Source organism: Orcinus orca, chromosome 8 (assembly GCF_937001465.1).
Source record: "Orcinus orca chromosome 8, mOrcOrc1.1, whole genome shotgun sequence".
Classification (NCBI taxonomy): Eukaryota; Metazoa; Chordata; class Mammalia; order Artiodactyla; family Delphinidae; genus Orcinus; species Orcinus orca.
This window is the reverse complement of record NC_064566.1, coordinates 82,780,935-82,807,209: the sequence shown is the minus strand read 5'-3', so window position 1 is coordinate 82,807,209 and position 26,275 is coordinate 82,780,935. Positions and strand designations below refer to the sequence as shown.

Sequence of the window (26,275 nt, the reverse complement as noted above, 5' to 3'; positions counted from 1 at the left end):
CTAAAATATAAGTTTTTGTTTATCTGGTTTCTGAATTCAATTAAATTTTTGTATCAATGTCAAAAGATCTTACAAGGTTTATTGTTCAATTTAAGCATATGCACTTGCCACATTCATAAAATATTATATTGTTTTTTGGATTAAAATCTAATGTCAGCATGATTTAATGCTTTGTACTAAAAACCTGAGTTTGGGTGTGGGGTGAGGATTATGGTTAATTGGGGTCCTTGGTTAGCCCCAGTTAATCTAGATTTTACTGTCTATAACCTCCCCACCCCCACATTACATCCCCCACTTCCATTTATGAAATGATTGTTACAAAACTACACCTGAGGGTTGGTTGGTGAACTGTGAACTCCTTGAGAATAGAAGCCACATCTCATTCATCTTTGTAAAATATTTACAAGGATATCTGACTCAGGGTAGGGGCTCTGTAAAATTATTACATTTAAATTATTCTGAATCCAGAACAAGCATTTTTGTTTAACTGATACTAAGGGTTTTTAGGTCCCCAGGCTAGCTCACCAAAGCCTTTTTAACGCACGTGTAAAGTACCTTATATTAGTCTATATTGTACTTCTTGCATGGGTTGTGCGGGGAGGAGGAGGACTTAATGCTGAAAAGAGAAGGAAAATGAAAGCAGTTTCCTTAAAGTTTCTTATAGATGGGACAGCTATTTTGAATCCAAAAATATGGATTAAATCAGCGGTCCCCAACCATTTTGGCACCAGGGAACAGTTTCATGGAAGACAATTTTTCCAAGGGGTCGGGGGAGGGATGGTTCAGGTGGTAATGCTGGGGAGTGGCAGATGCAGCTTATCACTCGCCCAATGCTCACCTCCTGCTGTGTGGCCTGGTTCCTAAGAGGTTGCAGACAGGGTTGGGGACCCCTGGATTAAATGAAGACTGCCTTTGACTTATCTCTCTTCCTTCTTAAGGACCATTTCTCCTACCTGCTTCATTTTCCCCTTGCCTCTTTGTCCATTCTGCTATTCACTCCAGTAGTCTGGTTTTAGAGGATAAGATTAGATTGGAATTTTGAATAATAGATATTTATTAACAACCAAGCTTAATGGTCAACTGGTGGAATGTCAGGCACTGAGCAAGAAATTCATTACTAGGAGAGTCCTTCTCCAAGGGTTAGCTTACTGGTCTTTGTTTACAACATTTTTTCCTGCTTATGAATGCATATGTTCCATAATAATCCCTTTATTATTGCATTGGTTTCCATGGCTGGGGAGAAGGCCATTTGCAAGTATAACATATTTTAAAGTCAGGAATGGACTGTATTCTTCAAAATGCCAAATTAAAAACTGGGTATTGTGAGATTTACTATAATTCCTAAAGAACTCATTATTTGGTAACAACATTTACAAAATGACTTAAATATGAATATCCACATCCATGAGTATGCCTATTTTTATATATATAGGAGGAGAATAAAGTATAAAACAAACAGAAAAAAATCAATAATTTTGTAGATATTATTAGCATTATGGGTCATTGATGATTACAAGTATTGCCAAAATTTCCAACTAGAACCTGGATTAAACAACTCACATAAAAATTGGCATAAAATTCTGTGTATCATTTGTGCTCAGACTAAATCATATCAGATTAATCAAAGGGGATATGAGTTTTAGACTTTGCAATGAAACTTTTAAATTGGTTCATTGCCAATTAGTAAATTTCTCTTATTCACAAGAATGAGTATGAATTTCTTATGACCATAAAAAAGGCCACAGCACAATAACATTCAAAGGAGTAATTTTTCAAACAAATTCATCCCCTCTCAAATCATGCCTTTCCACTTTATTTCATTTAACATACCAGACCTTTTCCCTTATTTCTTCTGTGGAGCCTCTGGCCTAGGGCTGCCTTGGTCATGCTCTGGGAATGGCTATCAGTTGAGTGGGGAGGCTAATTATTTTGTGAACTGGAAGCTGCCACTGTGACTCCAAATAATTCAGTTGTTGATTATATTAAATCAATCAATCAACAGTGGGTATTTCTTCTTTTACCCATAGATATTGGTGCATAGCCCAGGTAAAGCAGAACTTTAATAATGTGCTGCTGTATGGAAGGCTGGAGATGTCTTTCCTTGTTATAATCCTGTAAATGACAGGTGGGTCAATTAGCCCCTCATTGGAACATATTCATGTGTGGTACAGCTTTCCATGCTTTCCCCCCTTTGCCAGATGAATCACTGTTAGGAAAGTTAATTTTTTCCTACTAAGATTCTTTATGTCAAGATCACACCAGATGATTTGTATACTTGTGCTGAGATCACTGAGTGTGCATTTCACACAATGTGCCTTGTAGATAAACTGGCAGTATTTAATTTTCTCTTCTGCTTTGGCTTTATACTTAGCAAAGGCTTAAGAGCCAGCCTCTTCCTCCAATTCAGCGCTTTTCCTCCTTTCACCTCTTTCGATAAAGATCAGGCCAAATGGAAGGGGTAAGTTTAAAAAGAAAATCAGTCACCCAAAGGAGCTACAGAACAAAAATTTAAAATCAGCAACTATCTCCTGGTAATTTACTTTGATTCTAAGTTAGGTCAGGCCATTTAAAATACCACCTTTTAAAATAAATGCAGAGTAGGGTATTATTATTATTACCTATTCTATTGGTGATAAATATTATATCAATATACAACCGACTAGAAATATTTTTCTAGTGTGAAAACAAAATTCCTGAGGGAAAATAGAACATACTGTAATTATATATATAATTAACATACATTTTATGTTAATTTTTATAACATTTTAGAAAATGACTCAAAATATGAAATAACATTTTAGAATGTCATCTTATAGTTCATGTTTGGTGAAAGTAACAGGTGAAAGTACAGGAATAAGCAGTTTGATTTTTGAAAACTACAAGGTTAGCTTCATATATTTATTTGGTGTCCATTATGTACCAATGTTGGATGCAAACAGATTAAAATTCAATTGAGTTGTCCAATCCCTTATTTAAGTAAAGTAAAATGACTTTTGTTACATAGATTTTTCCATTATGTGTACATTTCTGCTTCTGCTTGCTTATTTTTCTCTGGAAAGAGTCTAAGAGTCTTTAATATACACTAAAACAGGAATTCATTATTCATTTTTTGTGGAAAATTTTATCTGTTAAGCAATATTATACTTTGTTTATATTTGTGATAAAAATAAAAATTTGCAAACAAAGTTTTTCTAATTGAATAGAATATCTTCAGTTTTGTTTTCTCTGGTCTTATTAGAGTACATTTTCTTACATTTCTAATTTGCATAGAGGAGTAGATTATTAGTGTAAATGAGTAATTTTCTATTTATGTGTGTATATTATTTATGTATTCATATTTTTATGGAAATGATCAGAACATTCTAGGTAAGTTGGGGCTCCAAAATATAAAAGAGTTAATACTTCTGAAGAAAACATACGGTTGCTGTCTTGAATGGAGGTGTCTTAAAGGGGAACCATCTCAGAAGAATCCCTGATGACTCTCTCTAGCTTTTCTCTGCTTTTTTTCTCCAGGGACTCAGATTCTCCCTCAGGATAGGAGATGGATGATCAGAATTGGGTCCACACAATTCTGTGTCTCCTCCTTTTTCATGCCTCCTTCTGCAGCCAGAATATTCATTTTGCAAAGTTTATTTTTTCTTCTCCTGCAACAGGGCTGTCTATAAGATGGAAATATACAAGTAAGCTGAATTTGAAAGGCTTTTCAGATCAGAATCGAGGGGGAAGTTACCAGCATTGGAAGAGGTTGAGGTTTGCAGCCTCCTTGACAGATATACCCTTTTTAAACAGAGCATAATTCTCTGGGTTTGGTGGCCAGGCAAGTGAGAGAATTTGTAGCCCAACCAAGAACCTGAAGATGAGCAGGACTACTTGTTTTGGGCAATTCTCTAGAATTTAAAATAAAGAGTGTATATTTAAAATTTTTCAATGTTCTTACATACCAGTTGAAGATATGTAAGGAAAGAAAATTCAGTCAGAATATTCCCATCACTGGATTGGTTTTCTTTATGTCTATCCACAGTGAAGAAGAGTTCTGGAACACTAGTTAATAACTTCTGCTTAGAAATAAAAGCAAAACATTATTTTATGAAGCTGGAAATAAGACAGGGATGCAGTAAAGATAAAACTGAGTTGGTCTTATTTTTGTAGCCGGATATTTCTTTAGTTTGACCCATTATGGAAGGCAAAAACTGTCTAGTTCATATGATTACCTTTGATTTGTTATATAACTTGCTATTTAATGGAAGCCTGAGAGTTTTAAGTGGAGAAATGTCTTTCTGGTAGGTACCTGATTTAGTGGAGTCAGATTATTGTTATTACTTAAAAACATTTCGTGGCAGCTCTTTTCGTGAGGAAAACAAGACAGACTGAACTTCTCTGTTCTCTCTCCTCTTCGCTAATTGCTCTTTCAAAAGCCTGCTTTCCAAAACGGAGGTTCCTAGGACTATGTCTGATCCATAACTTCTTCAGAGCCAGAGATTTTCAGTGACTATTTTAGTTAGGTTTGTTAGTGTGTCCCCAAATTGATATTGTTTGCAAATATTTTTGCTTTGACAGTAATTGCATACTTAAGTTTGTGAAGGGACTTGACTAGCAACTTCAGTGGTATTAGTAGGTCTAAATTATGTCTCCCAGCAGATGCACCTATTACTTTACATACTGTTTACCCGCTTTTGGTGACATTGAGGCTAACCTTGGAGTCACCTCCCCCGCTGCCACATTCTCCTTTGTCGTACCACCATTTGTTTTTCAATTTGTCCAAGAGGCCTTGTTCATTCAGTTTTAAAACTGCGAGGTTAACAGCATTTCTTGAAACGATAAAACATATTTTGTAAGAAACTGCACAGCTGTTAAGATGTTAGAAGGAATGAGGATTTAAGCTCTTTTATAAGCTTCTCCCAGACGCTAAATAAACCTCTCATTTTGTCATCCTGCAGCCCCTTCCACCAGGCAATTGTAGTTTCCTTCAAAGTGTATTAAACCTGTAGCATTTGGTGTTGTTCACTTTCACAGTTCATTTCTTGTCAAGTAACTGACATCAACATCAACCAATTACATGGATTTTTTTTTTTTTTGCAAAACAGTAATAAACTTGAATTTACTAGTAATTGACAAAGAATTGTGTCTTGAATTCCTTTGCCTCTAAGAATGTCAACCACCCGGAAGAGACAAATGAAAATTCATTCCCAGAAGGAAAAACATAACTGCGTAAACAAATCAGCAAATCAGCCACTAATTTTTGTGTACAGATTTTCTGACAACAAAGAGTATGGCTTAATTATTATTCCTTTTATTATTTGTGTTGGTTCAGTTTCCTGGGCTGGAAGTCATAGAATAGTCAAGAGAAATGTAGTAGCAGCTCTCAGGGAGCTTATATTTGAATTTCGTGTTGATTCTTAAAGTCACTAGATGCTATTTAGAAACCAGGATCATATATCCAATTTGACTGTTTAAATTATGTAATTAAACCACAGGAAGTCATGCTGCATTTGATATGGACTTCGCAAACAAACACTAGATTAGATTTCCTCCATGTTTATCTCTTTAGGGGAATAAGGGTAGCACATTCTAATTATTCTCTAAAAGGATTAAAAAAATGTGTCATGGGTTTTGCCTCCCATAAAACAAAGCAACCTCATGTTAATGAGTAGCATTTGAACATTGATTTGCAAGTGAAATATCATTTAGTTGATTAATAAAATGTCACATTTCACCACAAATCAGCCTATTAATGTATTTATTCTTTTAAAATGTTTTTGTAATATTTCAGGTAAATGATGTGCATTTTCCAGTGTTGTAATGGTCTGATCCACTTGGAGAGTAAACATTTCCCATGAGTAAACCACACACTTTGAGAGGATTAACACTTTTTTTTTTTTTTTTTTTTTTTTGCGGTACGCGGGCCTCTCACTGTTTCGGCCTCTCCCGTTCCGGAGCACAGGCTCCGGACGCTCAGGCTCAGCGGCCACGGCTCACGGGCCCAGCCGCTCCGCGGCATGTGGGATCTTCCCGGACCGGGGCACGAATCCGTGTCCCCTGCATCAGCAGGCGGACTCTCAACCACTGCGCCACCAGGGAAGCGCAGGATTAACACTTTTTAAAAGTTAGACTACCATTTATTAAATGCTAAGTAAATAATTAGCTGTCCCCACATTTCCAAGTAAGTCCCATGTTAGTGGTGTAAAATAATTAATATACTTCCTGAAGTGAACAATACCAAGTTGTCAGTTTAATCACCAAAAGGACCAGACTGAAATCTAGGGATGAACGAATATTCAGTGAAGCTAGAGTCATCTATTTTTTAAAAATGCTGTTGGGAGAAAAGGGTTGTTTTAATTTATTTTACGTCCATAAGAAGCTAAATATATTTGTCTTTCAATGAAGTGAAGCTAACAACTAAAGTTTTCTATTTTGGAGAAAATTAGTTTTATAATCCACTTTAGTCTTAAACATTTCTATTAGATTTTTTTCCAATAAAGTGGTATCCCAATTATTTTATATGTTGGTTTAGACCATTCCTTTGATAAAACTAAAATCATTTCATGAGAGGGTTATTTAACATGGTTACTAGCCATCTAGTATATCTAAAGACAGTTTCTAAAGATAAACATATCTAAAGACAGTTTCACAGCACAATAGAAAACAAAAAAGCAAAATTAAAAAATGGATAAGGAAAAAAAGCTTTATGTTGAGAAAACTGTTTGGAATAAAGCTTTCTACAAAGTTATTCTAAGACATTGTCTTTCTAACAACATCTAATAGGCCATGTAAAAACAGTTCAGTTTCACACTGCTATCCTTATATATGTGTGTGTATGTATCTATATTTGGTTAATATAATATACTTGACCCGTAGGTAAGTCACCGCCCAGTTCACAATCCACATTTTCCTGTGGTCCTTCAATAGAATTCACATAATACTATCACATGTAAAATTTACTTTTACTTAATGAAGTAAAATTTTACTTTTCTTAAATGAAGGTACTTTGTAATTAATATTTAGAGACAGTCTTTAGGATTTCAAAATTTCTTTGCCTATTAAAAGTGCCTGCTATTTTCTACAATTGTCTGACTGAAGATGTAATTTCTCTATGTAATCAGTTTAAGTCTAAAGGCATCCTTAGATTGCTATTTAAAATGCAGCATAAACCACATCTGTAAGGACTATTTGAACATCTGTTCTATTTTATAGAATGCATCACTTTTACATGTTATTAATAAGAATCATCAACTGACTTTTAAAATATACATAAAGTTACTTTACTCAGTTTTCTAGACTAGTTTAAAAAGTATTTTTTATCCAGGCAAAAAGAAAAAGAAACCCTGAAGGAATAATTACAAGCAAGCCTAAGGAAGTCATAAGGAGTCAGGTAAATAAGGCACATAGACAGCAGATCCTTGCTGCAGCACATTTTACTATTACTTTGGAATCCCCTTCATACATTTCAGACATAGATTTTGAAATCTATGTCAGAAACTCATATTGATGATAAGGATATTCTTGTCCTGATTAAGCATCAGAGAAGCCATAATAGTAATCTGCCAAGCAGATAAAAGAAAGAAGAAAAATATTGTGGGCTATTTTTTACATTAATTATTCCTTTCATTCTATTAAATGCAGCTTTTACAGAATAAACTCAATCGAAATGGATTGCTTTCATTTAAAAATGGAAAGAGAGGAAGAAACAACAATAAGTGATCATATTTTTACTGGAAGTGTAAATAAACCACATTTGAGAGCCCAGGTATGTTGACAGTGACCTTTTATAGACTGCAATAGGACCCAGGTAACATACTTATTTGCCTTTTCCTTTTATAACTTAGGGGAATCCTAGGTAAGAAAAACCCCACTTCAAATAGCTTTTTTCATAGTGGTGAGGTGATGGAGAACTTAATTCAGGCCTGGAACAAAAATGCTCACCTGGACAAATTCCAGGACCTCTGGAAAAATTCCAGGAGTTTTTACTCCTGCAATCATTCAGTTGAGTTTGAGACTATGAAAATCCATCTCTCCTTGCCCTAGCATCTGGGACCCATTTTTGTTAACTAAACAAAAGCTTTAGAATGGAAATTAACAGACCTAAACTTTTTCCATTTATTAATTTTGGGTAAATTAGTGCAAATTAAGATTTTCTTGTTGAAACCATGCTTAATTTAAGCTAAGATATTTATCTCTTACTCTCTACATTTCCGTAAATAATTTATCATTAAATTCTATAGATTTAGATATGCTTTTATGTTTACTTTATGCCTCACTCATTGTATTTACTTCTAGACCATAATTCTTATAGTATAATTTTTTCTGTTGGTGAGATATTAAAGTTTACATCTGATGAAATGTTTACCTATATAAACAGAGAAATTTTTAAAAGTTTGTTTAGTAAAGTATTCTTATGATTTCCTGGATTTGAGAATATTATTGTAAAGGACTGATATACAAGCCTTAGACTTAGTCATTGTTTGCACACAAGATATTCAGGGTATATATAATTTGTAGAATAAATAGTTTCCAATATTATATTTAGTCTGGTTAAAACAAATTCAATTACATTTCACTTAGTAGGTTGAACACTTCATTATTGTCCCTGATATCAATAATATATGGACCTAATGGATTTTATTTGTCTAAACTACTGTGTAATTTTGCTAATGCTTTATTATCCTTATAAAAAAGGATCCATTAATTATATACACATGAGAAAGTCTCTTTAGTTTTAGGCCTGTACTCTTTTAACTTGAGTGTTCTCTTCATACTAAACTCTCTATAAAATTTAAAGATCAGGTGTTAAAATGTCCAGAATATTTACCTGAATGATGCTAGAAAGTTTTTTTGTAGTCCTGATACATTTTAATATATTTTTTAAAAACTGAAAAATTATGTGAATCAACATGCAATTGTGTAAAACACATAAGAAAATCCTTTAAAACCTGCAAAGGATATTGGTAGATAATTTATGCAGGAAGAAGTACAAAATCATATAAAAATAATTCAACCTTACTTGGAATTAAACTAATGTGAATTAAAGAAATGCAAATTCATTTTTTTGCTATTCATATTGGCAAAGATAAAAGTAAGGATAATATTCAATACAGTCAAGGATTTAATGTCCTAATACACTGAAAATAGAATTTAAACCAGGAAAGAAAATAATATGGTTTTGTACAACAAAAACTTAAAAACAATTCTTACTCTTGAAAATTATTGACAATATTGAAAATTATTGATAATAATTCCTCTATGAGGAATCAATCCTAAGAAATTAATCAGTGATGTTGACAGAGTAACATAATAAATGTTATAGTATATTTATATAGCAAAACGCTGAAAGCAATTTATATGCCCAACAGAAAGGGAGAAGTAAGTAGACTTTAGTGTACAGCAGTGGTTTTCAAGCTTGATCTGAGTGTCAGAACCACTTATTACAAATACAGATGCTCAGGGCTAAACTTGCTGTATCAGAATCTTCTGCTGTATCAGAATTAGGGCAGTGTATCTACATTTTCGCAAAGTTCTTGAGGTGTTAGTATTGGTAAGCACCAATAATCCATATGACTGAATGTTTAACAATCATTACGTGATTTTAATGACCAGGGAAATGCTTAATGTTGAGTGAAAAAAAAGAAAAAAATTTGTATATTCATTGTGATCTTAATTTGAGAAAAACATATATAATGTTTATATGTATATATATATATATATATATATTAAAATGTTAATGTAAAAAAACTGGTAAGAAATACAACAAATAGCTATCTGTAGGTAGTGGGATTATGATTGATTTGGACTGCATATTGTTCTTTATGCTTCCGCACTCATCCCAAATTTTCTGCAATGAAAAGTGACACTTTAATAATCAGTAAAGAACAAACAAAAACACTCTCTTAATTATTTTATAATATAATGCCTAATAGAATTATTTCATGAAAATCAAAATATATATTCTATTTTGGATCAAGAAAAATTGAGGAAGAATTAGAATTTAGAAGTTATTCTTAAGGATCTCAGAAAAAACATTCATTGTTCTGATAATGTGGTTTGCTTTGGTTCACTTTGTTTTGTGTCTCTAGTCACAGGCTGAATGGAGAAAATGTGATGCATTTGGCTTCTACAAATGTTCTACCTTATTTGAGGGGAACAGGTCAGGAAGAGAGGTATGCGTCTACCCATCAGATAGTATCGGCAGGAGGTTAATGAAACTCTCAGTGGCCTAGAGAGAAGCCTTGCTGTTTCACATGAACTTACATAGACAAGGAGAGTTTTTTCCCTTAGGCCGGATTAAATGAATGTGATTGTGAATAAACTTGAGTCCTGCTACGTGGGTGATTAAAAAAATATAAATATAGCTCTGTTTTTAGAAAAAGAGATTCCATGGCTGGCAGCTTTGTTCTTTTCCAAACAAGTATTAGACACTCTAAGAAAAAAGTCTTTTTCAATGTTTTGCAGTAATTTTTAAAAAGGCAATTAAAACAAATCTTCCATCATATAACATATTCACTCTATCTTTTTTTTGAAATCAAACTAAAATTCCAGACCGGAAAACTCATTTGATTTAAATTTTGTTATGTAGCAGGTAAATATATGCAGAAGTTTTTCTAGGGCTACTCTAATAAGAAAATAGTAATTTCATGAAAAATAAATAATAACTAACTCTGTATAGATTATTCATTCTGATATTTAAATGATGGCCATATTGTCAGTATTGTAACAAGTGTTGCATACATGGAAGTCCATCCCATATACAAGATGAGATAGGTAGACATGAGCAAATATCACATGGGATTTTACTTTTGTGGTTTAATGATGTCCCCCTCCATCCCCTTCCCATCCCCACATAAAGGCAGCTAAAGTAAATTAGCAGGAAAACAGAATTTTCAACAAATCCCAGAACTTTGTATATAGTCAGTTAATAACTAGCTGAGAAAAAGAACTATTTTATCACTCAAGGAAATATAAAAAGTGAATAAAAATCAATAGGCTGTCAAATAATAAGAGGTTAACTAAATATATCTGATTTAAGGAAAGGTATTTGCTTTCACAGTTCTACCGTTTATCAGCTGTTTAGGCCTGGAAGACTAATTCTCAGCATTTATCAATGCTCCACTGTTTTCAATTTAACTTGTAGCTATGCTATTAATTTTTTCCCCAAATTATTCCTTCCAGTAAACAAGCACAAGGCTCTTTTTGCTTCATTGGATTTGTGCACTTTTTTCCAAAGGCAGAATTTGGGCTGAGTTGCTCTCCATATATATATACATGCAAACATTTTTAGAAAAGTTATTAAGTTTTCACTCCAGTTTGCTTATGCAATGACAGGTAAGATTTGCATAAAATGGCACTATTGATCAATAATTTAATATCAAAATTCAGAGGGAAATTTTTTTTTAAGGGGAAAGACAATTCAGACCCAGCAGGATTTATAATGAGCATTTGAAAACCACTTTGATAATGAGGGATTTATTGTCTTTATTTTGGATTTTGGCTGACATATATGCAGTTAAGTTAGTCTATAGAAATGTTTGTATTTCATACTTCACTTGAAACAAAAAGAACTGAACAAATTGAGTTAATACCAGGCTAGATTCCAAGAACTGTCTCTAAATTGTGTTCTTTGGAATTTGCATGACTAATTCCTATTTGAGAACTAGGTCTGAAGAATGTGATGTTTAGAAGGATCACTATGATATTTGTGAGGATATCTGCCAGTAAATTTAGTCAGCACACTAGCTAGAGATTGTGATAAATAAAACATTTAATTGTATTTTTACTGTTGAGTTTTTTTTAAATGTTATATTTACAAATATTTCATGCAGTCTAGTTTCTTGACTTTTGTCAATTTTAGGTCACAGAGTAGAATTTTCTATCCTCCTTTGGTCATGGACTTCTTTTAGAAGTCAATGAAAGCATGGATACTTTCTCAGGAAAAATGCACAAATGTACAAAATCCAGATTGATATACAATTTCAGGGAATTGCTGGGGAACAAAATCTGCCACCCCAAAATATCTCTGGACTTCGTGACTCTTGGTTTAAAATTTGGTAGAGTACTACTTTTGGTTTGTTGATCTTTTTTCTCCCAAGGATGGTCACTGTTTTTCTTTGTCTCTGTCTTTTGTGTCATTTGTTATAAGGAGAAAACCATTGGTCTGATCAAGTTTTCTTTTTGTCTTCTATGCCTTGAGAGTTTAGTTTATATACTAATGAGAAAAATCTCTCTGGTTTCTGCCATCCAAAAGGTCCACATACCAGTGTGCATTTGGCAGCCAGTTAAATAGACTGGGATTCTGAGCAGTCTCTTTGTCCAGCTGTGCCAGCTTTCAGAGGAGTTTTGTCATTAGGGGTCCAGTCCATAAGGGGCCTTTATCTTCTCAAACTTTCTTAGAATATTTTTAGGAGTGAGCCTTTGGAAGATGGGAACTACATCATCCATGCCCTCACTTCGGGACGCCTCTTGTGTCCGTGGTACCATGGTCTGGAAAGTTACCTCAGGGTCTTTCCGTAAATTGGCTTATTGGTTTGAATCACTATTAAGATCCTACTCATCAATGGCCAGATGATGGATCCTTTGAATTGGAAAAACTTATAAATTGGTCAATTTTTAGAAAACTCTCATCATAAACAGCTATTTTACTGGTACCTATGGAAAGACCAAATTAAAAGGTGGATATAATGATATATAACAGCTAACCTTAAGAACTCTCTTAGTTTTAAAAATAAAAACAAAAAACCTGTTCAGGAAGCCTAATTAAATTTGTGGTCTCCGCTTCCCCTCAATGGGTCTTACAGATGCTAATAAAAACATTAGATTAATTAATAAGAGAATTGAGGAGAAAGAGGCTCTTCCCAACAAGATGGAAATTTTTAAAGGGTTGTTAAAAAATAAAATAAATAAAGCAAATATTGAAAGTGGTAGAATAAAGAGGAATCAGAAAGGGAAGAGTCATGGAACTCATCACAGCAAGATGGAAATCTTTAGATGGTTATTAAGAGTTGAGATAAATAAAACGAACATTGATGGGATCAAAACAAAGGTTTTTAATACAGCACTACCTAGGACTGTGTGAGCCAAAGGGACCCCCCCATTGGTGCTCCCCGACAAGGCCACCAAACAAATCTGCTCTAATTACCCCAGTTTGGATAAATTTTAAAAGCTGGTAGGAAAAAATTACACTGAGAAACCTGACCAGCAATTGCTTGGGGCAAGATTTAGGCCAATTAATCAAATCAAAGATTGACAAAAAGGCTTGGGTCCCTTGGCTCAACCCCTTACTGGGGTCCTCAAAGCCTTTTATACAGGAATGAATAAAATGGCTGGGGGAAAAAAAGGAAAAGTTTCTGGGACTCCTTGTAAGACAGACTTGTTGGTCCTAATGGAAACTAAGGTTAAAAGTATAAGAACTGATAGAACTAAGATGAAAGTTTATAAGGAAATTGGTGTATTTGAATGGGCTTTATGTAAGATGGTTGCATCTCTTTTGCCTGATTGCATTGTGGGGATGGACATTTTGTCTTCCCTTGCCTGGTATTGTAAGACAGGGCAGGTAAATCCACCCTTTAGGCAGTGTTAATTGAATATGCTAAAGGAAGCCAATAGGGTTGTCTGAGCCCGCATAATATGAGAAGGAAATTGGGGGTTGATATTTAGGGGATAAAAGAACCACTAGTGGAAGATTTTGCCCCTAGAGTGAATTGGTATGGGGTGGCCTTGTGCACTCAGAAAGAGGGAATTTATTGAATGCTTTGTGCAGACTTTTTGAAGGCACGATGCCTTGAATCCTAAAGTTCTAGAACATAGAAATCTTTTGGTTTCCATTTTAGTTGGAAATCTTCTCTGTGATATAAAGAAGCAAATTAAAGAAAATGTAGTTGGATGAACAGATCAGCCTTTTGATATTATTTCGGCAGCAGCCCAGTTCTTAGGGGAAATGGAAAGCAACCATCTTTGTCTTGCAAATCTCTACAAAATCAGAAATGTAAATACAGCTCACAATGGCCTGAGACTGAGCCTGGCTGACTCAATCAGATAGAACCTGAAACACCAAAGAAAAAAAAGAGATCTTTTAAAAAGTACAATCTGCTGGAAATGCTCCCTCACACAAAATCTAATCCACAGCCTCCTTAAAGATTTATCAAGGACAAATACAAGTCTTAAAAGTCTTTTCCACATAGTAAAAAGCCTTAGCAATCTGAGCAGATACAAACTTATTCCAATTGTTGTTTATAAACCAGTGAGTTTTGTGTTGTACCTAATTTATGACTAAACTTTTACAATGAAAGCTATGACATCTGTGGTTGTGTCTATGTCTATGTGTGTACATTATAGATATGGTATTTTTGTATCTCTGAATGGTATTAACCAAAATTAATTTGTAAAGAACTCTTTTTAATTGACTTAAAAGTAAGCACTTACAAATTAAACATTTCTAAATGTAGCAGAAATGAATCCAAATAGTTTTCAAGTGTACCTGATCTAGGATTAATCTTTAATAAATAAAAGCAAGTTTAAGTTTGTTGGTTTAATTAAACAGGCTTATCTTGAGAGTTATCAGCATTAAATGTAAATTAAACACATTCTACCAGGTTTACCACAAGTTAAATATATTCAGTTATCTCTGTTACAAAATTTGTCACCAAAAAGGATAAATTTTGTATGATAAAATTTTCATAAGTAATTAAATAAATTTAAATAAAACAAGAGTTTTTAGATGAACTCTTTAAGAATAATTATGTTTTATGGCATATCTACTTAAAAGTAATTTCCTTAAATTTTATTGGTAACTTGAAGCTTTAGAGTTTTGCTAAGTTAAATGATGGGAATTCATTGACTGTCTAGATCATTTCTAGAGAAGATAAAATACTGAAATATTAATTGTTAAACAACTCTAAGTCTACTTTTGTCTTCTTATTACAGAAAAACTAAAGATGTTGGGTTTATTAGAAACATGTCATGCATCACATTGAAAAAAAATTATGCCATAAGGAAATGTATGTTTTTGGATATTATAAAATGTATTTATAAGTTTTCCAATAAAAAAAATACTGGTATAACAGTTTACAGTTGCTTAGTTTTCAGTAGAAATTAAGGTTTCTAAGGGTTACAAATTCTAATTAATCTATATAAGTAAAACTACTAAAACTAATAAGGAAAACATCTTCATATGTAAGGAGAAAAAGGTATGAGTGGAAATGCTTTTTGTTAAGGAAAAAAAGTAATTTTGTCCTAAAGAGGGGTTAAAAAAAGAGGGAAAGAGTAAAAGAGAAATCACAGGACGAAATCTGAAGGTGAAAAAGGAAGTTATAGAAGATTTGTGGAAAAGGAGCCCTGCGAAGAGTTTTGTGCTTGGTCAGGACTGGTTAAGATTAAAATAAATTTAACTGAGTGAATTAATTTTAATGTTAAAAGTAAGCTGGTGCAAAATTAGAATTTGGTTTTCTCTCTTGTTAGGAAGACAAAGTTTTCTTGGAATATTCATCTACTTTGATAGCAGATTGTAAAATTTCTTACCTTTCAAGTAACCTGTTGTAACTTTCTGTATTTACTTTTGAAATCTTTTATTGTCACTTTGATTAAGTGAATAAGTATTGTTTCACAGTGACCTATAATCCTATTTGACCAAGTGTTTTAAAACCTTTTGATATCTTTGACAAACTTTCCTAAATCAAAATTCTAAATAAAGTCCTTTTGACCTCTAGCTAACTTTGGGATGTTTCAGAGGGCCCCTTAAAAAGCTCGAAGAGAGATATTAAACTAACAAACATGGTATGTCAAATTACATGGGAAGCATTGTCAAATGAGAAATGATAAACCTTCTTAGGTTATATTGTATGGGTAAATTTTATTAATATAAATGTTCTAGAAGTTATATGAAATTCCTAAAATTCAGATATGTCCTGGTATGTTACCATTTTTCTAGTTATTATCTTAAAATGTTGTATGTCACAGAAATAGCCAAATTTCCTTGTCAATCGCATTGCAATCATATTTTTAATTTGTCTTTTGTCATTTATAGACAGTTATTGTCTTACTAAAATGCTTTTACAAAATGAAGATCTTCAAGATGATTCATAGAAAGGATTTTTGGACAAATATAAGTTTCTGATAACTTGTAGATCATACCACTAAACTAGTAAGAAATTATAGAATTCTAATGAAAAACCTAATGGCTTCATAAAACTGCTAATAAAAGATCAAGGTCAATAAGAATAATTATATGGGACTGAATGAACTGATGAATGTGAGTTATAATTTTTATGACTTTTTGTCTGAAATTATATTGGCTTTTTAATCTTTGCTTTCCAGATAAAAAGAAATATTTCCTCTTATATTAACTATAGCTTATAGCAATTCGGTAAATTATACCTTTGTAAATAGAATTGAAATAACTTTTTCTTCCTACCTTATCCCTCCAGAATTTGGAAACTCTTAGTGAGTATTCTTATTTTCATGACAATATATTTATTTACACATGTTCACTAAGAATCTATTCTCCTTGTATTAGAACACAATTGGAAACATTGGTTATATTACCAAAGCTTTGACTGGAATGTCATCTTTGAGAATATGCATAGAATCAGATATGACCAGACAGCTTTAAGGAACTAAGATTGACTTTATGGAGCCATAAAGCCCTTTGGAAAAACAGCCTGGTACCTTTCTTACAGGGTTCCCAGCAGCCTTACCAGGTGAGTAAGGAAGGTCATTGCCTGGAAGGCACAAGAACCTCAGGATATTTTCGGGACATCAAGAAGAGAAGAATTCAACCAAATCTATATATATTACAGGTAAATTTGATGTCAAGTCCTTGGCATGGCTTCATGGTATGAGAGGCATTTAAAAGTTCAATCTGGAGATTCCTTTGAATAATTCCAGCAAAGCAGATTTAAAAGAGATTATATGGTCAATTACTATTTTTGCTGGACTTAGGTAAATAATCAGGCCAAGTTTAATGACACTAAACTTATTTTGCGAACAAATTAGTCTTAATTTGGTTTTCTTTGATAGAAGTGAGGGTAATTTTTAGAGAAAAAAATGTGTGTTTCAGCAGAAACTATAATCTATATATATAGATCCAGTCCTGCAAACTGGACTTGATCCTGAATTCGTATAGTTTCCTCAAATATTTGGCTACAGCTCTTCAAACTAATGTTTCCAATTTTTCTCCTGCTGCTCCTTTTCATTTGGAATCATTGAGAACTAAAGCTGCCCTTTTCCTGAAGCCCTGCACACTGAAGCTAAACAACTTGTTATAAACTTTAGAGAGATCACCATAATTGCCTATATTTAGACAAACCTCTTGACTGTTGCTGTGTAAGCTTCTTGGAAAGTTTGCCTGAACACCCAATGACATCACTGAAGACATTTCAAACTGTAAAAGATGCTTTGACCCTGATATCTAGAAATCTTGATTGGTAGCTCTCAGGACTCAGACACTGGGTTTAGAATTTGCTCCAATAATTAACCTTTGTTTTTCTTTTGTCTCCCCACAAATACCTCTTATTAAATATCTGATTGCTTGCACCCTATAGGCCTAACTTTGAGAGCCTACCTGCATCACAGCCTCCTGAAATGAACTGACTTATCGTCAGGACTATGAGACTGATTGGATAAGATATAAAGCAATATATCTATTCAACTTCTGGACTGTGAAACTTCTCGAAGTTTCAAAGGTGAGACTGTAGGGGAACAAAATCTGCCACCCCAAAATATATCTGGCATGTGAATTATTTCAAGCTGAAAACAATCAAGGCCCAAAAGACTCAGGAAGAAACTTTGACCTTCTTGTTAACTGCCTTAAGAATTTAGATAGAGGGCCTGTTATAGGAATAGAGCTATCACCAGAGAAATCTGCAAAGAATATGGACCAGGTGTGGTGGGGGTATCCTTAGAGATCAGAGGCCACTCAGTGTACCACTGTCTCCACATGACCCAAGCATTTGTTTGCTAAATATTTGCTTTTCCATCTCTATGTGAATTGTCTTCCTCCCCCTTTGAGGTCCCAAACGACTACCTCCAACATCCTCTTTTGTCTTTAGCTGAAGATTGTTTTTAAGGTGAGGGCTTGGGCCATTTTGGCAAGTTAGTCAGTTTTCCTGGGTCTCTCCCATGTATACATGTTATTAATCTTTTGTTTGATTTTTCTCCTGTTAATTTGTCTCATATCAATTTAATTCTTAGACCAGCCAGGGTAGAGGAAGGGTATCTAACCCTCTCTGACAATTCTAATAAATCTATTTTTAAATTAATTAATGACGATTTTCATGTATGCCTATTAAAGGTAAGAGAAGTAAAAATATTTCTATGACCCATGGTGGCTCCAGAATTTTAATAGAGAAGAGGTTTTTAGTTTTGTTTTTTTTTTGCGGTACGTGGGCCTCTCACTGTTGTGGCCTCTCCCGTTGCGGAGCACAGGCTCTGGATGCACAGGCTCAGCAGCCATGGCTCGTGGGCCCAGCCACTCCGTGGCATGTGGGATCTGCCCGGACTGGGGCACGAACCCGCGTCCCCTGCATCAGCAGGCGGACTCTCAACCACTGCATCACCAGGGAAACCCAAGAGAAGAGGTTTTAAGACTGTGATTTGGCGAGAAAGAATTTCCAAGGTATTAACTCAATTTGTGATCATTCTGCAAGCACATCATATATGGGTTTTTTTAAAGGACTGTCTGTTAAATCAATAAAAATTAAAAAAAAACTGTCAAAAGGTATTATTTACCCTTACATAGTATTTAGAAAATATAAATTAATCATATTAAATAATTTAAATTTTATTTTATTTGTGGTGGCCTTTGAGTGTGCTATTTGAGATTATATGGGATAAAGTCCCTGCCCTAAGCCACCCCATTATCATTATCTGTTATCAAATTGTACAAAAGGGCTTTATTTCAAGGTGAAGTCACAACTACCAAGATTGTGAAGTGCTTCAAGTTATCTCTAGATATCATTCACTATTTAAGTTGTGATTATCATCATTCTAAAATAAAATTTAAAAAATACTAGGCCTTTCACAAAGATGCTTTGTCTGGACTGTCATTTGCTGTGTGCACTCTGCCCCATCCCTGACTTTAGATTCTTTCATCTCCTAGACCATTCTCCTTATTCTTTTTATACAATTTCCAGAATTCTAAACCATTCCATGAACCATGACCATGTTTCCTTTTTCCATCCTTTGCTGAGTCTTAAAAATGTCCATCGATTGCTTTAAAGAACTAGAATCCTACAATATTTGAGTCAAAATGTGGTTTAGAGGTTGTCTCCAACGTTCTCATTTTACAGATGTGGTCACTGAGGTCTAATGAAAGTTAGGTGACTTGCTCAACAAAGCCCAGCTGGGACACAGGTCTTCTGCCTTCTAGTCCAGTGCTCTTTTCTACAGTACTAGGATATCTTTGTTCCTGTCTTCCTTTCTTGTGTAGTTAAACTATTTGCTCATTCCTCCTATGGTTATCTAAGGAAACTTTTCTTTTTCCTGAAAAGTTTTTCAGGGTTGGTAGGGGTTACCCCTTGATTAAGCTTTGACTCATATTCCCTGCACTAGGAAGGTGGTACCTCCTGTTCTCTCTGGCTAAATACTCCTTGAGCTGAGATAAATCTTCAAAGGTAAGTGATCTTGTCAACTGAATTGATCCTTCCCAAATATCCAAGAAGGAAGTATAGTAGATGACTTCCTTTAAAAAACAGTACTAAAAGCCTAAATGATGACTTGATTTCATTAGATGGTAACATTTATTTTCTCTCATGGTTAAAATAAGATAGGTTTATTTTGATACATACAAGGTTCTTAATGATTTAAGTGATAATCGTTTAGGATACCTAATCTTGGATCTCCAAGAACAGTATCATAATAAAGCTTCAGTATAGTGAATTAGAAGGTCACAGAAACTCAATCTCATCTTTGAATTCTCATTTCCCCTCCTTTCCTATAGCCAATTATCCATTAAGAACTGTTTTTCTGAAAAGTGTCTCTTAAATTTGTATTTTCATTTCTATTACACTGGCATCGCCTTATCAAAGTCTTTATCACCTGAGACAAGATCCACTGACTCTTGATCCATTCTCAGATCCTCAGAGTCAGAATAACCTTGTTTCTCTGCTTGTTTGTAGTGCTTTGTCAAAAACCTTCAGTGATTCCCGATTGCCTCCAAGATACTATTCTATTCTAGTTTTTCTGGTATTCAAGGCTTCCCAACAATTCAGTTTACATATATCTTTAAAATATAATTTCATTATATTTTGTTGAGCTAGACTCTGTGTCAAGTTCTCTGTATTCTCACTGAATACTCATTGAATCCACATGGCTAGTAAATGGCAAAGATGGAAATAAAACCTGGGTCTGTCTAACACAGTAGCCCAGCCTCTTAACACCCCTAGTTTCCCAAACAGAACTTCTCTGCCTCCAGCCAGTCTTGTTTCCTTATAGTCCCAAATATGTTTTATGCAGAATCAATTCCAGTCTCACGATAGAAAGTTTACCAGGAATTCCTTTTTTTTTTTCTCTTAGCTTTTCTAAATTCTTATCATTTTCCAGTAATCACTCATTGACTTATTCATTCAATTAATATTTATCAACTATTACATCCGAACCTATTTTATCAGGTCTTTCCCAAATATTCTAGATTCTAATTATCTCTTGCTTCTTTAAATTATCTATTTATTTTCAGGAGCACTCACATTTGCTCTGAGTCATACATTCCTTTACAATGTTAGCTGTACCATTTTTTCTCCTTTTTGGAGGACAGCAGCTGTGTCTTATGGTACTTTATACCATTCTCAGTCCTAATGCAGGGCAAGAAATATAGTAGGCATTCAATAACTAAATGCAGAATTGATATCTCAGTGAGTTAACTTAAGGTGCTACTTTTCAAGCAACCTACTAAAATGAGAGTATAGTGTGTTAGACAACAAAAGAGAATCAACCATGGAACCTAATGAATTTTGGGAAGACCTGGTATGAAGAGTGTTTTAAAACACACAAAAAAATAAAATAAAACAAAATAAAGCAAAAGGCTTCAAAACTGTCTTTTAAATATTGGCAAGGAGGACATAAAAAATTACTGACACTAGCCGTCTTAATGAATAATGGCAAGCAATTTTGTCCATTGTATAAACAAAATAATCTAAGAAGGTATTCCATATTATAGATAGTTAAAGAGATCACCAGCTCAGTTTGTGTAGCCAAAGAATACTAAAAGATAAAATCATATACAAGTTTGTTTGTGAATATCAAGGGAAATCTGATACTTCCAACTAAACCCAAAGACAAAAATCACAGATACTGGCAATTTTATAGATCAGTTTTAATCTATTTTAGTGTAGCAAATAAAACATATTACCTTTAGAAATTTTTTTACTGCTTAGAACAATATAATTCAGCACATTTTAGAAATTAAAAATTTCATTTATCATAAACAGATTTTAAATGTCAACTGTATTTGTTTTAACTTAAGATTTATTTTATTGTATATATAAATAATGTATTTAATTCACTAAATACATCTACTTAACCTTTATATACAAATACTTTAAATTTCCTATCAAGTTCTTGAGAGAAAATATTAAAGTTTTAATTTTTCTCTTTCATTTAAGGTTGCAGGTTCATTAGTAATAGAATAGTCTTTAAATATAACTCAAAATACATAACTTAAAATGTCTTTTAATTGATCTTGTTTCATCTACCTTAACTTTTGGGTTGGATTTTGGTTAGGTGGGAGAATGGCACAAACAGAAAAAGGAAATTGATTGATAAAAATAGGTCTTAGAGAAATAGAGATTATAAGCTAATGGGATCTTGAAAGGAAGCTATCTGAACTTGCCATACAAACTAGGAGAGCATGTGACTTTTCTGTTATTCTCTGACAATAGCTGAAGACTAAGAATTCTAAATATTTGTCTATAAATATTTTAAGCTTATGCCATTCTAAGTGAAACATAAAGCTCTTATCTTTGACAGCAACAGGGCTCATAATCATATTTCAAACAGAAACATATTCTCTCATTTATTTTTATTAAAATTTAAATAGGAAGAAACGACAAAAAGTTTAAATTATTAAGTCTCGCCTACAGTTGTTCCTATTGGGGTTAATACTAGAACATATCACACAGTCTTTTAGCTATTAGCTCCTCATCAGGTTGGATACTTTTTAAACTACCAGTTTGGGCACTTTCATTAATTATTTTTAATATATTTAATAAATGGAATGCAGTTAATATGAGATCAATACTTTTCACTTTACTGAGCGACTAAACAAGAAAAAATGATGTTTTATCTCAATTTCAGGTTATCCAAAAGAACTTGAAGTCACTGCAGAACCACCAAACAATTCTTTCTTGGAATTAGATTACCATGATATATTTCATAAGAATTCAAAGTACACAACAGATCTGCCTGACATAACTAATATCTGTGTGGGTGTCCAATTTTAACATATAAATAGCCCACTAAAAATATTATGACTTTTTTTTTCTTTGCTTAGGAATGAATAATGTGCCTCCAATATAGCCTACACCTTTCACTAAAGGAGTCAGTCATTGAGAAACTCGAAGTTAGTTTCTATTAGGTTTCTGGATTTGGTGACCATTGCAATATCATTATCTACATAAATAGTATACGTTGGCATTAAAATCAAATTTCTAGTTCGTATGTGTGCTCTCATGTATGTTCCTAATCACATGACTACTATGGCTCTTACTCAGAAGATAGCAATCTCTAACAAAAATATATCCTGCTGAAATGAATTTCTTTCATTAAAAACCCCAACAATCCAATTTTAAGATAACGCCAAGATTCTAAACACATTTGTAACAAAGCAAAAACTGTGTTTCTGTAAGATGATGATTATTTACTGACAACTCATTGCCTGAATTCTCATTCTTTTGGCACATTTCTTCTCCTTCCTAAAATTTCCTTCTTCTTGATCCCCAACTGTCTCAGTTACATGATCCTAAAGCTTTCCTAAAATCCGTTTGAGTCACATTAAGATGTAGCCTCCTTGGAGAGCAACAATAACAAAAAGCTATTGCTGGATAGAATCTGGAAGCTGATCCCTCCATAATCCATATGATTTCTTCAAATATCTCAAATTCTGGATGCTTTGTAAATTCTCTCACTTGTTTCCACTTTGGATTTCTCCCCTATGGAAGGACCAATTTGAAATAGAGTACCAAAGGCAGGGAATACTGATGATGTTCATTGACAACAACGTAAAACGTGAGAGGTAACACTGGAAACCATTAAAGAAAATGTAAAAGGCCTGGGAAGTGCTTCTATAAGCATGGAGAAGTACTGCTCAAGACAATATTACCTCCCTTTCATCTTATTTTTCTAACCACAGTTTTCATAGGGTATCTTAAAAATTTCATTAATCCTATACTACTTCACACCAAAAGTCTAACTGACCATATTTCAAATTATGTATCATTTAAATTATATCAGCTCCTTATTTTAATAAAATTTTTTCTTAATGATATATTTTCTATAGAAACACTTTGGATTTTACTTTTAATATTTTTGTAACCTCATTATCCATTATGGTTTGATTGTCAGTTACTATCCATATTTTACATGTAGTGAAATTAACAACTGATGACAATTTCCTAAGGCCTATGTAAAAATCTAATCCTTAATGGAAAACTGGCACTGATATTTAATGATGATGGAAAACCTTTACATATAACTGATAAGACTTGTGTGAAGGTTTTTATTTTTTTCCTATTTCATTTGTAAGTGGATATTCAAATAACTATTATGCATAGGTGGCAAGCTGCTTTCCTAATCCTGTTGGGTTAAAAAATATAAATGTATAAAGAAAAAGGGATTAAAAATAGGTGGGGGAGGGGTTTCCTTCAAATAAATGGAACCCATTCTTTTGAAAGAAAACTCCCCTCTTACCTTGGTCCTGGAGCTGGTTAGTTCTCCTCTGTCCTCCTCCTAGGGGAGAAATACCCAAAGTTAAACAATAATAGAACATGGTCTTGTATTAAAGTCAAGTTCAGTTCTGGTTGATCCCTTCCTCAGGTCTCACAAGACACTACCAACTATCTGATATACTGGGGCATTCATTGAATTGAACTTAAAATACATTTAAAGATTAAGCCAAAGGGGAATGAACATTAGCTGTGTAAGGGAGACAAAACTGTCTGCTCTTTAGTCAGTCTATTTTATTAGAGCTTCAATAAGCTGAAGACTGACTTAGAGCAGAGTAATTTATGGAAGGGCATTGATTGGGTAATTTTCATCAGCTGGAGTGAATCATGAAGGGTGTACCATGGGGAGTACCTAAAGTTCCCCAAGTAGAGAGAGGCATGCTGTGATGTTTCAATGCATTTCCCTGATGTTCTTCATGTCTTTTGAGGGTAAAATGATAGTGCTACAAGCAACACCATGTTTGAAGCAGTACTAAATCTAGTATGAACAAGAATTATTGTGAAAGTGAAAAAAAACCCTAATAGCTCATTAGATGGAAACATTTGGAAAAAGTCTGAGACATGGATATGATCAGAAACTATGTGCTTTAGTTTTTTCAAAACAGGGAATCATAGGTTAGATAAAGAGGGGATTTTTTTTTTTTTCCTCAATGTGTCTCTAACTAGTACTCTCAGTGTCTTTGGAGAGAAACAAGGCGGCATAGTGAAACAAGCATGGATTTTGGAATTATATAATAATGGGCTCCTATTCCAGTTCTGTCATTTCTCAGCTCTTTGACTTGAATTTCAGCAACATCATCTGTCCACATGAAGATAGTAGAACCAATGTCAAGGGGTTGTGGGGGAAAATATATTCATATACATGTGCTTGGTATGTAGTACAGTAGTTATTAAATTTTATTTCCTTTTTATTTATATGGTCTCTGATATGGAATATAGTTGATTTACAATGTTGTGTTAGTTTCTGCAGTACAGCAAAGTAAGTTTGTTATACATGATATGGTCTTTTCTTACTTGAATGACTTTATCTCTTTAGAGACCAATGTCTAATTAACTGACCTTAGCATCAATTCCTATATACCCCTTGGCGTAATTTCAGAGATAGTGACCAGCTCCCATAAAAAAAAAAAAAATCAAATACCAGACAATTGATTGAATTCTGTGAGACATGGAGGAAAGTGGAGACCAAGAATGAGCCTGAACCCATACAAGATCATGTGCTATTGTTATTTAACTTTGGGTAACTTATTAAAATTCTTTATCAAGTAAAATGACATCAAGTGAGAAAATGGATGTACTTTTGGAACGTCAGGTTGTCACAGTATATCCCAGAGACGTCAAAATGAAGGATGCTGTAGTCATTACTCAAATGGCTATTATGAAAATGTGCAGGGAAAAAACACTGTATGGCAGATTCTATATTATACATCTATTACTGTTACCATTTATTTAATGTTGGATTCATCCTATGAACTTTAATCACTTTAACGTTACATGATATAAATATGGCACAGTAAAACTCCTCCAACTACAAATATACATGTTTTTTCTCATGTTCTTCCTTGGAAACTTTAACTTCATATATTTAATGAATATTCTAAGAATGGCTATTTTGACAAACCAGCCTTTATCCACTATACTCTATAAATTCTAAAGAATATATACAGAAATAGAGACTTTCCTTTTTTTCTGAAACAGATATATTCAAAAATCATAAAGCTGTGCTATAAATAGAAAAAAAGAGTAAATTATATTTTATGAAACACCTACTTCATCCATGGAACCCACTTATCTGATAGAGTTTTTGATGGAATTATCTTTATATTCTGAAATGATCTGAGAATCTATGAATAAGAACAACTGTAGGTACACTGCCAGGCTTGGTTGCAATTACAGTGGCTATACAGTCTTCATGCTTCAGGGCATAAACTGATTGCTATTTATAATGAAGGGAAAAATAAAAAAGAAATTAAGTAGTACTAAAGTTGTTGGAGCTATTATGGTGCTCTTAAAAATCAACCCTCTCAAGTATTACATATTGAACCACCACGGGATACCACATTTCATAGATCAATTTTTATCATATCTAGATATGGATATATATGTTTTATTCTTAAAAAAACAAAGTAAGTCCTTCTACATGTATGTGTATCACCTTAGCTGTTTTATTCCCACTTTAATATAATCCAAAGAATTTTGTCAGATTTGTACGTTGCCAAAAATTTGATGTCAGTATATAATTTTAAATCTCTCTATATATAAATATAAAAGAATTGTGTCTATCTCTAGCTCTGTGGTTCTCTCAGAGAAGTTCTTTCCTTAAATACTTTTCCATTTCACAATGTAGACAGACTATGATA

At 33.4% G+C, this 26,275-nt stretch overlaps 1 protein-coding gene across 10 annotated transcripts in view; it reads right to left on the bottom strand.

Moving 5' to 3' along the window:
• The window catches only part of GRIA4 (glutamate ionotropic receptor AMPA type subunit 4), a 517,460-nt gene that overhangs the window by 10,902 nt on the left and 480,283 nt on the right, over positions 1 to 26,275 (bottom strand). For 3 of the 10 annotated variants that reach the window (XR_007478959.1, XM_004284005.3, XM_004284004.3), the window contains exon 15: positions 4,694 to 4,808. The exons of 6 other annotated variants lie outside the window; for them this stretch is intronic. Coding sequence is in view for 3 of the 4 variants with exons in the window: in XM_004284005.3 (XP_004284053.1) it covers positions 4,694 to 4,808 (115 nt within the window). In the remaining variant the exon portion in view is untranslated. Of the gene's footprint in view, positions 1 to 4,693; positions 4,809 to 23,880; positions 23,920 to 26,275 lie in introns of those variants that run through there. One more of the 10 variants, XM_049714080.1, reaches the window with a different exon arrangement.